General features: G+C 40.9%; 1 protein-coding gene across 2 annotated transcripts in view; it reads right to left on the bottom strand.

Annotated features, from left to right (window-relative positions):
• Positions 1–4,128: 4,128 nt before the first annotated feature.
• The window catches only part of RNF144A (ring finger protein 144A), a 79,489-nt gene continuing 69,702 nt past the window's right edge, over positions 4,129–13,915 (bottom strand). The window contains exon 7 of one of the 2 annotated variants that reach the window (XM_088136511.1): positions 4,129–12,285. In XM_088136511.1, the coding sequence (XP_087992637.1) occupies positions 12,154–12,285 (132 nt within the window). In that variant the 3' untranslated portion in view covers positions 4,129–12,153. The remainder of the gene's footprint in view (positions 12,286–13,915) is intronic. The other variant, XM_007426795.4, reaches the window with a different exon arrangement.

A 13,915-nucleotide genomic window follows, 5' to 3' on the forward strand; every position in this document is an offset into this window, starting at 1 on the left:
AAACAGGCAATTTTACGAGTTAGGGCCATTATATACTACTGGATCATAAGGTAAGGAATCAGAATAAGGGGGAGGGAAAGTAAGGATTTGTTAAACGCCCCTTCCCACCCACCAATAAAAGCTGCAGACATTGAAAAGAAACATGCTCCAATTCAGAATGCAGGGATTTGGAGCTCAGCTCTTTTCTGGCTCCTTCGTCAACACTGTCACTGCCCTCAACATGAGTTCTATTGCTGGCTCAATCATTGGCTTGATCATTAACTTTATTCCTGGTTGCATCACCATCTCCATCACTGGTTCCCTCATCAATCCATCACTGGCTCCATCACTGGTAATATTACTGGTTCTGTCAATGGCTCCATGAGGCTCCATCATTGGCTCTATACCCCCCTCTATTTTTCCCATTATCACTTCTTTATTCGGTCACTCCTTTGTCATTCTTACTCCATTGCTCTTCTTCTGGTGCATCTCATCTCATCTCATCTCATCTCATCTCATCTCATCTCATCTCATCTCATCTCATCTCATCTCATCTCATCTCATCTCAACTCATCGCATCGCATCGCATCGCACCTCACCTCACCTCACCTCACCTCACCTCACCTCACCTCACCCCACCCCACCCCACCCCACCCCATCCCATCCCATCCCATCCCATCCCATCCCATCCCATCCCATCCCATCCCATCCCATCCCATCCCATCTCATCTCAACTGGAGCAATTTGTTTTGTTTTGTTTTATTTAAATGATTTATATAGGTCCCCATCTTATGCAGCATAACCCTGGATAGTTCACAAACAACAGTAAAAACAATAAAAACAGTAAAAAACATAAAAACCAGCACAGAAACTCCTGGTACCTCCCAATGCAATACATCCCCACACATCCACAAACAACTTGACTGGGTTCCAGCCTCACTACACTCCAAGGCTTGCAGGAAAATCCAGGTTTCCAAGGATTTTCAGAAGGCCTGGGGCCTGCCATATCTCAGGGGGAGGCTGCTGCTGAGTAGACACACTGCCTGGATCCTGCTAGATGGCAACATTTAAGCAAAGGGACCTGGAGAGTTGCCAGCCTATTAGATCTAGTGGAATGGGCAGATCCCTTCAGAGAGAGGAAGTCCTGCAAATAACCTGGCCCAGGTTATCTATCTGTACAGCTAGGGAGCCCAGGTAATGCCTGATTGGTACTCTGCATCTGGTGCCCAGTGCCAGATCCAATAGCCATGGAGGGAAGTCACAAGAGGTCAGGAGGGAGGGGTGCGCTGTGGCAGCCCAAGGCCACCAACAGGAGCTATGCAGATCCCAGTCCCTTCCATGTTATCATCCTGGTCACTGCCAAAGCACCACAAGAAGCCCATTCAGCAAGTTTTGTGTTGGGAGAAAAAAGAAAAGCCATTTTAGCATCAGATCTGATAAAAAAGATGAAGCTAGCCTGTGTCAACAGGATGTGCCCTTAAAGAAAGCTTAGCAGGGCATCCCACCCTCTGGAATTTGCTCTCTGGAGGTACGTTTGGCTCCAACCCTCTTTGCATTTTGCAAGGCTGTTTCAATGTGCCTTTGACTTAGTATGACTCTAGGTACCATTGGCTCTTCTATGGCATTCTTATTATTACTATTACATTCCTTATTACTACTATATTTTTATCCCAACTTTTTTATATATAACTCAAGGCAGCGAATATACCTAATATGCCTTCCTTCTCCTATTTTCCCCACAACAACAACCCTGTGAGGTGGGTTGGGCTGAGAGAGAGGAACTGGTCCAAAGTCACCCAGCCGGCTTCATGCCTAAGGCAGGACTAGAACTCACCGTCTCCTGCTTTCCAGCCTGATGCCTTCATCATTAGACCAAACTGGCTCTCTGGCATGGTATGGCGTGGTATGGCCTGGTATGGTATGGTATCTAATTGAGATTAATGTTGGTTTTCTTGTTTATTTTTTATTGTTCACTGTCAAGAGACTGGTAATTGGGTTGGGATGTGCATATGTGTTTTTGTTTTTTTAATTTTGACTCCCCAAAGGCAGTAATAAAAATCATTCGTTCCTTCATATTTATTTTATATATAACTTTTTATTTAGGTTTATATTACATTACTTAATGCCTGGTTGGATTTTTTGAAGTACTATCTGTGTCTGAAAAAACACATAAGGGAAGGGAAGAGATAATGGTCTGGCATTTCCCCCCCCCCCCAAATATTTGGTTGCAATCTTTTTTTTTAACCTTTCATTTATGTTTTGTTTTGTTTTCTTAAGCTAGAACAACAACAGAAAACACTAATATGCTACAAAATTTTGCTATTTTTTTGTGTTTTGTTGCTTTATCTAAAAGATTGGCATGGATACCCTTGGGAAAAAGTTTTAAAATACCATTATTTAGCATTTAAAATACCATTATTTAGTAAAGAATGTACTTATCCATAATGTATCCAATTGCCATCAATGATCACTCTTGCATACAAATGCAATGTTTTGTGTATCAGTACTATGCACATATTTGTATGTTGGATGTTAAATATTTCAGTAGGAAAGCTATTTGATATCCTTTTATTTTGTGTGCAAAGGCTGCACCCTGCTGGTTTTTAATAAAATAAGTGGAAATATGAGGGATGCTTTGTTTTTTTAAGTTGCTTGTAAAAGAGAGAGGCAATATAGTATAATTAAAGAAACAGTCAGTTGGCATCCTAGCCATTCAGATTACAAAATAAATTTTAAATAACCAACATTTATTGAGGCATTCGATATATACATAAAGGCCTTTGCTTGGAAATTTTAGCACAGCAATTCCCATTCAGAACATTTATATGACCCACCTCCCATCATGTTGAAAGAACAACTGAGAATTTCAAAATATTTCCAATCCTGGCCTTCCTCCATTACTGATACAATACATGGCCACATCTTCCCAGCAGACATTAAAAAAAAAAATTTTTTTTTTCAGCTTCCTCTAACTCAGTAATGGTCTGGATGAGGAAGAATAAACTGAAATTAAATCCAGAGAAGAAGGAGATGATGTTGGAAGAGCAGCTGGACTTGGGGGAAAAGGTGAAGCCTGCACTCTCCCAGAAAGAGCAGGTTTGCAGTTTGGGAATGCTTCTTCACCCCCAGTATTCTCTGGATTTGCAGATGAAGGCTGTGCTTGCTGAGCCAACGGTGACCTTTCCTGATCTCGTTGGACTTTGCTAGGCTTATTCCCACCTTGGTTATATTCTCTCTTGACTGCTGCAATACATGGTATGTGCAGACAGCTTTTAAAAAGGATCAGAAATTTTGCAATGGCCAAGCTGTTGACCAGTCCAAAATACAAGGATATGATGCTGAAACGGACAGATCTGCCCTGGCTGAGAACTGCTCTCCTGGCGAAATGGAAGGATCTGGCTTTGACCTCAAGCCCCTAAGCAACATAGGGTCTTTCCTGATTATCCAAGCCTCCCTTACTATGTACCTGCCTAGTTACCAAGATCTGCCAAAATCTCAGCTATCTAACATAGGTAGTCCTCATGTAGTGACCACAATCGGGACCAGCAACTCAGTCATTAAGTAAGTGGTTGCTAAGTGAAACTACGACTGTGCTTATGATCTCACTTCAGCTTTCCTTTGCTTTACAGATCTGCAAAGGTTGTAAATGGGAGGGCTGGTCGTAAAGTTACTTTTTCATCACCGTCGTAGCTGCGAACATTTGCTAAACAAGGCAGTTGCTAAACAAAGACTACTTGTATGCCTTCTCCTAAATTGCTCCCAGGCTATGGAAAGGAAGTACACTTGGCCCCTACCCTCCTGGTATCTTTTTCACTACGCTTTTAATTGTTAGCAGAACTGATTTGATTTTAATGTTATTGATTTTATTGTTGCCTTAATTTTAATTGCATTGCTTTTATGCTTACATTTTCTAATTTGGTAATATTAATGGTTGTAAACTCTACTTGAGAGTTATATAAACAATACTGTAATGCAAGTTATACATTTCATAAATAAAGTACAAAGAAAAATAATCTGCACTGGCATTGGAGGGAAGAAACCCAGTTTGGTAACCATACTTGTAAAAAAAAAAAAAAGGTTGGAATAATAGTTGATTGCAAACTGACAATGCATGAGCCAGAAATAGCTGCAAAACAGGCAAATGCAATTTTTGGCTGCATTAACAGAAATGTGAGTTCCATTTCTGCTTTGGTCAGACCTTGTCCTGAGTACTGTGTCCAGTTCTAGCCTTCTACTTTGGAAATAATTCAGAGAAGTTGAAAACAGATTCAGCAACAGAGATGTTCAGGGGACTAGGAATTAAGAGAAGTTGAAGGAGCCTTAAGGAAAAAACAACTGGAGTGGGAAGGAGCATGATAGCCATATTCAAATATTTGAAAGTGTATCAGATCAAGAGTTCCTCTCTCTCATGCTCGATTGCAGAACTCAGAATAATGGGTTTAAGTTGCATGAAGGCAGATTCCAATGGAATGCTAGAGAAAACCAAGAACAGTTCAATGATGGAACCAGTGACCCAGAAGAACAATGGCTCCCCTTGCTTGGATGCATTCAAGTGGAGGCTAGGCAGCTTTCTCTCTGGGTACTTCAACTTGGAGTTCTGCCCTGAGCAGGACATTGGATTCAATGCTCCAAATAACCGCTTCTGCTTCTAAAATTCTGTGAGCCATATAATGTTTTAATTACACCAACTGGAGCACGGCTTTCAAAGCTTGAGTGAGGCCTATGAAAGATCAGGATGCTTGCCTGGGGTGTTGTGAAGCAGACAACAATGAGAATGTTAATTTACCTTCTTGCTGTGAACAGTCTTGTGTGTCAGCCTCCAAAGATGCAATTTCCCTTGCAAGTGTCACATGCTAGGACTAGGTAATGAAGTCATAAAAACATAAGGCCCCCGAGGCCACCCAGTCCAAACTTGTGGTGAATTAAGATTAGACTGACCTGTAAGATTAACCTAAGAAGCCACAACAGAAGATCCAAGTTTGACAGAGAAGCTCCTGGTGACCAGGTATAGTCCTGTGAAAAAACACAGTTGTAGGATAAGAGAGAAAATGTCCCAACCCCAAGGGATATTTATAAGCATCCCCCCTGTTGAGCTAGGGAAGCAAATTCTCTTACGTATTCACTTATTGCCATGCAAACTAATCTGTCGAAGTAAGAGAACATACTACTCCCACTCTTTCTATTAAGACTTCCTTATAGCCGTGCACTTCTACTGAGTTTATCATTCGAAACTGAAACATGCAACAAAACACTGTAGATCATACTGGCCACCCATTCCTTCCTCTGGGGTAAGTTGTTAGAGAGTGGTACAGGCCAACGAATTCATTATCCCCTTTCACTCCTTTTAATACCTGTTCTAATTTTACAACTGACAGTAGAAATACCATGGCTGCTGATCTCCAAATATGCTCAATGCCTATTAAGCAGGTCTTCTAAGAGTCCTCGGCTAAGCCTGATTTTTGCCCTGAATTGTTAGAGGAAATACTACAGAAATGTGCATATTTGTTAGGATATCTCTTGGAGCATCATTGGAGGAAACGAGAGGATATTTCATCTCCCATCAAGAGTGAACCCTTGTCCTCCTTGCATATCCAAACAAGCACATACATGGACTTCCAGTGCATGTGAGCTGATGTCACACAGTTCATCCTCTTAGAAGAGAGGAGACTGAGGGCTATGCAGAGAGGCGGACTTCAACTGCAGAGAAACAGTATGCTGGCCTGGCCAGGGGAACCTTCACTCCTGCTTCCTATGGGAGGTTGGTGTCAGGTTCAGCCCAAAGAACTCCAAGAGACAATGCAAATACAGTTCTGTTGCGTTTATTAGCTTCCACCTCAAGACAGAATCTCCCCAGACTGAACCCTAGTTCCCAAGCCAGCCAGCCACAACACCGTGAATTCCTTAGGGAGGTGCCAGCCTCCTCTTCTTGAACTTCCCACGCTCCTGCTGGGGGCTAAGAACACGCTTATCTCCCTGAGCCTGGCCTTCATAAGTCCATTCCATCACAGTTGGGTAGATTAGAGGCAACAGGAAGGACTACAGACATTGAATCCAGCCTTTATTGCTAAGTACGGGGAATTCTTGATACTTTGCTGGAAGCAAGCAGACAAAGTGCTGCTTATGATAGAAGATCAAGCTATCATGGGAATAAACTAATAGCTCTGTGGCTTGTTCGTGTGCTTTTTCTCACAACAGAATGGAAATCTGGCCTGGAAAAAAAAAACTTTGCATAATCCAGGGAGGGGACAGATCATGGAATGATTATTTCTCCCTATCTCAGAAAGCCAAATGCCATGGCCGTATGTCAGTTGCACTGTATTCTTTTGGGCAAGGCAAGGTCCTAAAGAGCCAGAGAAGGTGGCAGAAAGCGAGAGTAGAATCCGTACGGCTATTGGGGCTTCTGTAGCATTAAACAGGGACCAGTGTCCATTGTCAGTGACATCACTATCCATCAAGAATACAAAGTGATGTCCCTGGCCATCACCACTTGAGCAGGAAGAGTAGGGATACCTCTGGTTGCACGTAGGAACGGCCCCCAGGTAGGCTAAGACAAGGGCAAGGGGAAAAATCCAGACAGACAGAAGAGAGATTCATTTAAAATATCTATTGAAATTACAAATAAAACTGTCGGATATGATTTCAAAGTACAAAACAACATTCAAAGGCATTCAACAGCTCTTGTATACATCACAGTGTTAGTGGCACAAATGTAGTTACATTTCAAATACAGAAACAAAATGTATTTATTTTACTGTAGTCAAATACATCATTTATAGATACGCAGGACTCTTCCATGCTTCTTTATACAAAGTTAAAAAAGAAAATCATGGTTCAATGAGCAAGGAAGATTCAGTTGTATGACACGTACCTGGACCTAATATTTTTGGATTCCAATAAGAGAGGATTACGTATCTAACCAAGCAGGGACCAGCAGGGGAGTGTAGACACAAAAGATGGGGGTTTTTTTGTTTGTGGAAGTGCATTAGCAAGCATGATTGCTGAAAACCCTTTAATGCCATTATCCATTAAAAATTATTTCCATACTGTTTTTTCCTGGGACAAAACCCTTTGTAAAACTAGCTTGCATGGTGTTTTTTATATGTATATGGTGTTTTGTTTATCTTGATACTGCATATCTTCCTATTGAAATGGCTCAGTTGGCAAGCCAGCAATACCCAGAGATGCATTTTTTCTGTTTTCTTCCACAGCTGGGCTGGACTCTCATTTTTCCCCCTCTGTTTAAGTTGGAAAGCATTTTATCCTTATTTTGGAACTGGTGCATGCCTAGCATCCTGCAGTTTTGATGCACATTTTCTATCTATCTTTAAAACATATGTGGGAACTAATCTGCTATCAAAGAAATGTGATGAAACATCAACATGCATGCTTCCTCATGCTCATCAGAAACTAGCAAGGAAAAAGATGAAACTGAAAACTGCAGCAAAATATCCAGGTACAGCAATCTGAACATAAATGGGATATTGAATTTGAAAATTTGCTAAAGCCCCAATGCTATTCTGGAAAAAAATGAAGCAATTCAGAAATCCAAGTCCATGAAGAATTGTACAAATAATTCTAACAATAATTGCCAAATCTGTCAAGTCTCAATAAATTATATGTATGCTGTTTAGGTCCATTACACATTCCTGTTGCTCTATTTCCTGACAGAAAGATAATTGTGCTGTTAGATGTGTCAGTGTCTGAAGCAAGTGGTCCAAGCAGATCCTGGAATGAATAACCTGTCATTTCTGATCCCTAACACTGGACAAATTGTGGCTTTCTATGGTATAAGAGTTAAAGCTGAAAATAATTGAAATGATATCCTAAGTGTTTTCTGAAGAACCTTGAAATTATCTCTCCAAAAGATATTGCAAACTGTTGATTAATTTTAACAGGTGGTATAACTAAGATAGCATTTGGGCTCACACGTCACATTAAGCCATGCTTTGCTGACCATGGAATAATATACAAGGCTGGGTTCTCAACAAAAGCTAAGTCATGGATGACATTACACAGTACAGTATGCAAAAACTGAAAACCCAAATCAAAAGTATCCTACATATTATCTCTTAGTATGATAACTTGTCCAACCACAACTGGGTGTAGCACAATTTGGGATAAAGACAATCAGTCATTTTGCTAGGTCCTGTTCCCATTTGAATGAGAACAGAACGATGTCTTTGAGCTGGATAGTGACAAAAATTATTTGTTGGAACTTTGTCCAAGAGGACATCTACTGTAACAAGTAACCGTTCACTAAAAGGAGCGTTAAGGCATTGTACTGAAAGCAAGAAACAGCATAAAAATAAAAGCCATATCAGGTAAAATTTACCTTTCATTGGAAAACAAAATTACAAAATGTGGATTTTGGGAGTTCCCAAAGACTTCAAAAGTAACATTTAGAGAAATTCAAGCTATATTACCTTCTAAGACAATATAACTGAAATTTGTAATGGCAATTATCTGATTCAAGTTTAGACACCATAGAATAACCCTGGTATAAATGATGGAAAACTGGTTTGAAATTACAGTACAATGTCAACCACCTTTTATTCACTAAAGTAGTGTTGAAAATGTCCACTATGATATGCTTGGAATAATACTGTTTCTAAAGTCAAAACCAATTCCACGGGGGTCCTCAATGTGGCACTATCACAACTCCCTAAAATGATAAATGAATGTGTGTTAGCCACTGCCCCTGAACAAAAATAATGATTTTGTTGAGGTTGGGCAAGACATAAACATAACTAAATTTTAATCCATATATCAGGTAAGACAATGATACAACCTTGCAACTTTCTAAATTAAAACCTTTTTCATTAGAAATAAACAGAACAATACAGTTTAAAAATGTATTTTTAATGTGAACAATGAGGTTGCTTAGTTTTGTGTAATTTCTGAAATATGGGTTTTATTTTTGAGTAGGCCACTTTCATTTTTCATCTGACTTTTCTTGGGTATCGACGTTGGCTTTTTATAGCAGTATGTGTAGAACATCCTGACTTTGCTCCTGGTTGGTCCATGTGGACCAGGAGTGGATTCTGACAGAGATCCAGGTTCGGGTGTGTATGACAGAAGGCTTATGCAACTCAACTCGGAGCCCAAAATAACTAACTCTAGGTTTTGCTTAGACAAGCCAGATCCTGCCTTGTCTAAGCAAAGTGGGAGGGAGGACCGCCAGCGATTTAGCAGCGCGAGCGTAAGACAATAAGTGTGCAGCAGGCTTTGCTCATGGCTTTGCTTGGACAACCTGACAGCAAGCTTGACCAGGCATAGCAAGATCCAGCTTTGGGTAAACAAGCCATCATGCTACTCTAAACAAGGCCTGAACCGTGTCAAACTGCACTGTGGGCTTCCCTCTTTCTTTTACTTGAGCCAGCTGACAACTGACTTAGGCAAGCAAGGTGGGAGCAAGTTCTGAGAGTGATCCTGCTTTGCAGCACAAATGTAGAACAGCTTTCAAATTTGCTCATGATTCATCTTTGGAGGACACTGGGATTATTGCAAAATGATTCAAAAAGAAGCTACTGCTAATGCCTTTTGTCTCTTTGCATAGGCATCAGGGGCAGTGGGGACAAAGGGTGAAAAGTTAGTTGCAACGTTGCAATACAAACTCTGCCCTTTATGTGCTTGAATTATGATATCATGACACACATTCTATCCAGTTGGCATCACTGCAGTTAGGGATGGACGCTTATGACTCCTTGGTTTGCTCAGGTTGCCCAGAGTTTTTTTATCTATGCTAGATGTTAAGAACGTGGGTGAGGGGCAAAGATTCCAGTTAGGAGCACAGTAAGAATATTTTATATCTCCAATTCCCACTACTATTTTGACAAGGAATGCTGTACCTTGCATGCCAATTATGGCTAGATTGAAAAAAAAAATTTCCACTGGCACCAGAAACAAGTATCACTCATTCTTGCTCTGCTAATCATCTAAAGATTGATAAATGGGACAACTAGGAGAAGTGATTTTATTTTTTGTTACTAGAGGAGAAGGAGAAGAAGGAGAAGGAGAAGGAGAAGGAGAAGGAGAAGGAGAAGGAGAAGGAGAAGGAGAAGGAGAAGGAGAAGGAGAAGAAGGAGAAGATTAAAGCCGGAACAAAGCACATTCTTCCCACAATTCAACCATTAATTTTCTGATATGGGAGGACAGCTGGGATCAGATTTGCATTAGATACATGTACAAACGCTGAGTCCAAACGGTTATGCCCTTATTATGCCAAGAATGATTTTCTGTTTCATTTGGCTTATATATGCATGAAAGATTTTCCCATTTCCAGGTTTCATTTGGTTATAGAATATTTTGAGCTAATACTTCCCCTTAGTTTAAAATCTACATTTACAATTTTCACTCAAAACAATGTTATCAATTGTAGCTGGATGTCCATTTTATGGTACTTCGGAATATACAGAAGACAATAATAGTGAAAATATAAGATGGAAAAGGTGATATTTAAAAACAAACATTGTTTGCTGTCACAATACTGTACACCATAAAATAGAAGTGATTTTTAAAATGAATTAAATACTTATACATTTTGAACAGCTTTTAGAGTATGCATGATCATTGCAGGCATTTTTAATAATTGAAGCATAATGGGAGGGAGAAAACAGAACCTTCTTGAATTTAGATGGGATTCTGGGACTGTAACACTGATGTTATCCATCTACATCCAGGTACAGCTTAGTGAATTGAGATGAACCGACATAAGGCGCCCCTCTCTCTGGCTGATCTTCAGTGCCCACTGGACATTAGGAAGATGGGAGAACATCTACGCTTTCCATATACCCCTCCAATCCATGCCTTGAACCCTTAGGATCTAAGGAAGAAGAGCCACCTGGGATGAACCAACAAAGTAGGTAAATATACAAGCAATATCTCCTTCCATGGGATGGCCAGTCTCTGCCAGGGACAGATTATACAGTAGTAGAGGAAAACCAGTTCTGCTGAGAACTATGTTTATTCTTTCCTGGTTCCCAGAGTACTGTCCACATGGGAAATGACGATGATTGTTATGTTTCCAGATTAGCGCCTACCACTAAGAGAAATCATGAGCCTCAGACTTTCCCAAAATTTAGAACATGCTTGGCTTCTACAAAATTATTTTTCTAGGTACACAAAAGGATACCAGATTAGAGGCAGCTCTATTTACATGTAGCAAATAAGTAATAAACAACAGGTAGAAACAAATCTAGATAGGAAACAAAAGGCACAGTTGGACGAAGCTGGCAAGCAGGGCATGGTGCATGGTGCCTCCCAATGGCATATCCTGTTGGCCAGCCTGCCCCCAATCTTCCCAGCACCTTCCCTTCCTCCTCTCCCCTGCTGTTCCTCAACTGCCACAGGAGTTCCAGCATGACATATTCCTGTTCTAACAGATTTTGTCTGTTAAATTTGAAGTCCACCAAACTGAGATCTGTTAAATCAAGGGTTTAGTGTAATCTCAATTTTTAAAAGACTCTTGGTTATATAACAGTTCTGGGCCATATGTCTCAGCCATAAAACTTTGCAACCCTCCCTCCCAATCCTCAAATTAAAAAAAAAATACAGACATATCCACATATTTAGCTCACACAGATTTTCAAATATTAGTAGGCAGAAATGGCACCTCTTAGCTTTCAGAGTCAAAGGCCTAGGGCATCTGTCTGGATGCCATGACTTTGTGTGTGTGTGAGAAAGATGGACAGGGGAGATGAGACAAGAATGCTTAGACATTTTCCAATTGCAGATATTAAGAAATTGATTTTAATAAACAGATACTGGAAGTCACATCTAAAACGAACATATTTAAATTGGTAACGGATTTGTAAAAACCACCTATACTTAAAGGAAAGAACCTCTCTCAGTTTAATGTGAATAGTTAGATGAAGATTTTCATCTGGGTAGCGTAACTCAGTTCCAGGTCTGCTAATGTTGTCTCCCAGAGAATAAGGAATGACTCATATCATTGATGCACACAATTCTGATGTTCAACCTGTTTGCTGCCAGCCCTTAAATTGTTCCTCATAATCCGACTGGTGGATAGGGAACTCTGGCACCAGTAGTTCCTGGAATCACGGCGCCTCACTTCTCACTCAAAGCGGAATAAGGCAAGATTCTAACAAGATTAAGTGCAAAAAAGGGGGGTAGGAAATGGACAGCGATGATGAGTAGGTCCCTTCTTCATTCTCTCTAAGTAGGCAGAGGGTCATCGTCTCCTTTACTACACTTGCATTTGCAGCAGAGGACAAATGGAGTAGCGAGTAGAAGAAAGGGAGATGCCACTAATAATAGCAAGCCAAATCCTGCAAAAATCCCCACGACCTGCAGTAGGAAAAGAGAAAAGAAACACACAAAATAATAGGAAAAAGATGTTCTCCCATTCTGCTTAACTGGATGAGAACTGATAGAGCCCTAAACTGTTGGGCCCAGAGTGTTTTCATGTTCTGTTTTAAGGACCACAGAGAGGCATGAGAATAAGCGCTAACTGGAAAGTCTGGTTTCCAAACTGGAAACTGCTCTCATTGCTACCTCCGTCACTGAAGGAGGAGGTATGGAGGAAGACGCAACCATACACAGGGAAGGGTGCTTTGGTCGGGGGGAACAACTCTTTCAGCGATCCAGACACAGGCTCAATAGAACAGCAAGTGCAAGAGGGAACAACAGTAACTGTTTTGAGATTCCTTTACCCAAGAAAAACATTGAAGTAGTTTACCTGCTGACTCTCTCCCCTTCCCTCTCCTTATTTCCCTTTTCAAACAAGAGATTTCTACTAGTCATGCATTTTTCCAAGGCTTCCCCAAATTCCTAGAGCTCTTGTGGGAGAAGGAAAAAGCATTTGTGAGCCCAGACCGACAATCCAACTGGCCCTTTACTCCTAACAGCTTTGGAGAGCTCTGCTGTTCCAGATGACCCTTAATTGGCATCAATTTGCATTGATGAGATGCAGACTGCATCAAACAGCTCTTACAATCCTGGAACCAATAAATACTCCTTCTGCTGAAGGAGAAGGCTGCAGGAACTCCAGGACTAAGGCTAGGGATGGGTTGGGTTCCTCAAGTCTCAGGAGTGAGACACCATCTGATCTAACAAGCCACAAAGTGTAAGGGCTCATGTCCCGGAAGGGGTAGAGAATGGAAGGCTGTTTGGAACTAAGTGATGTTGCACCTCACAGAATCAGGAGGTTAGTGTTAAAATGTTGCCCAGTTATCCCACCTGGCTCATCTTTCAATATACTGAAAACGTTTTAAGTATTACTTGGCCTTGATTGTAATGTGAAACAGATGTAATAGCTCCAACTAAAATCAACACATAAAAACATTTCTCTTACTCGGGCTAGAGGAAGAGGATCCCTTGCAAATATAATGCACATGCTTTACCCTGTTTTTTTTAACATGAATATCCTACCTTTCTTTTAGTAACTCAAAGCTGCATAGCTGGGATGATCCTTCATTTTGCTCTGAGAATGGCTGTTCTGGGAGCTAACTCTGTGACTAAGTAGGGCCTTAAAGCTGGATCTCCCCAATCCACCACTGAACCCAGCCTTGCCCAGTTTGTGTTGGTCCCCAGATTGGTTGAACTACAATCCCCAAATTCCTAGTTTAGAAGGTCTATTGGCCATGCTAGCTGAGAAATCTGGGAGTTGTAGTCCAGTGTATCTGCGGAGCAGCATGTTGCAGAAAATTGTCTTTAGTACTCTACCTTGACTCTTTATTGAGAAACCTAGACAAATAAAAAATGTGGGTAACAATAGAAACTTGCAGTCTGTGGCTAAAAACTAAAGCATTGCAGGGCAGAATTGCCATTAGGCAGAGTAAAGGCAGTAGAAGTGGAAAGGGGTGGCAGGGATCTGTGTGAAGCTCATCCCTCAGTTCTGGAGCATTATACTGTAGCTTATGCTGATCCTGTGAGGTTGAGCCAAAGCCATCACAGGAGAGTTTGGATTTGGCAAGGT

Source organism: Python bivittatus, unplaced genomic scaffold (genome assembly GCF_059951505.1).
Source record: "Python bivittatus isolate LINGU-HERP-01145 unplaced genomic scaffold, Pbiv_v1 ctg000020_np1212, whole genome shotgun sequence".
Taxonomy (NCBI): domain Eukaryota; kingdom Metazoa; phylum Chordata; class Lepidosauria; order Squamata; family Pythonidae; genus Python; species Python bivittatus.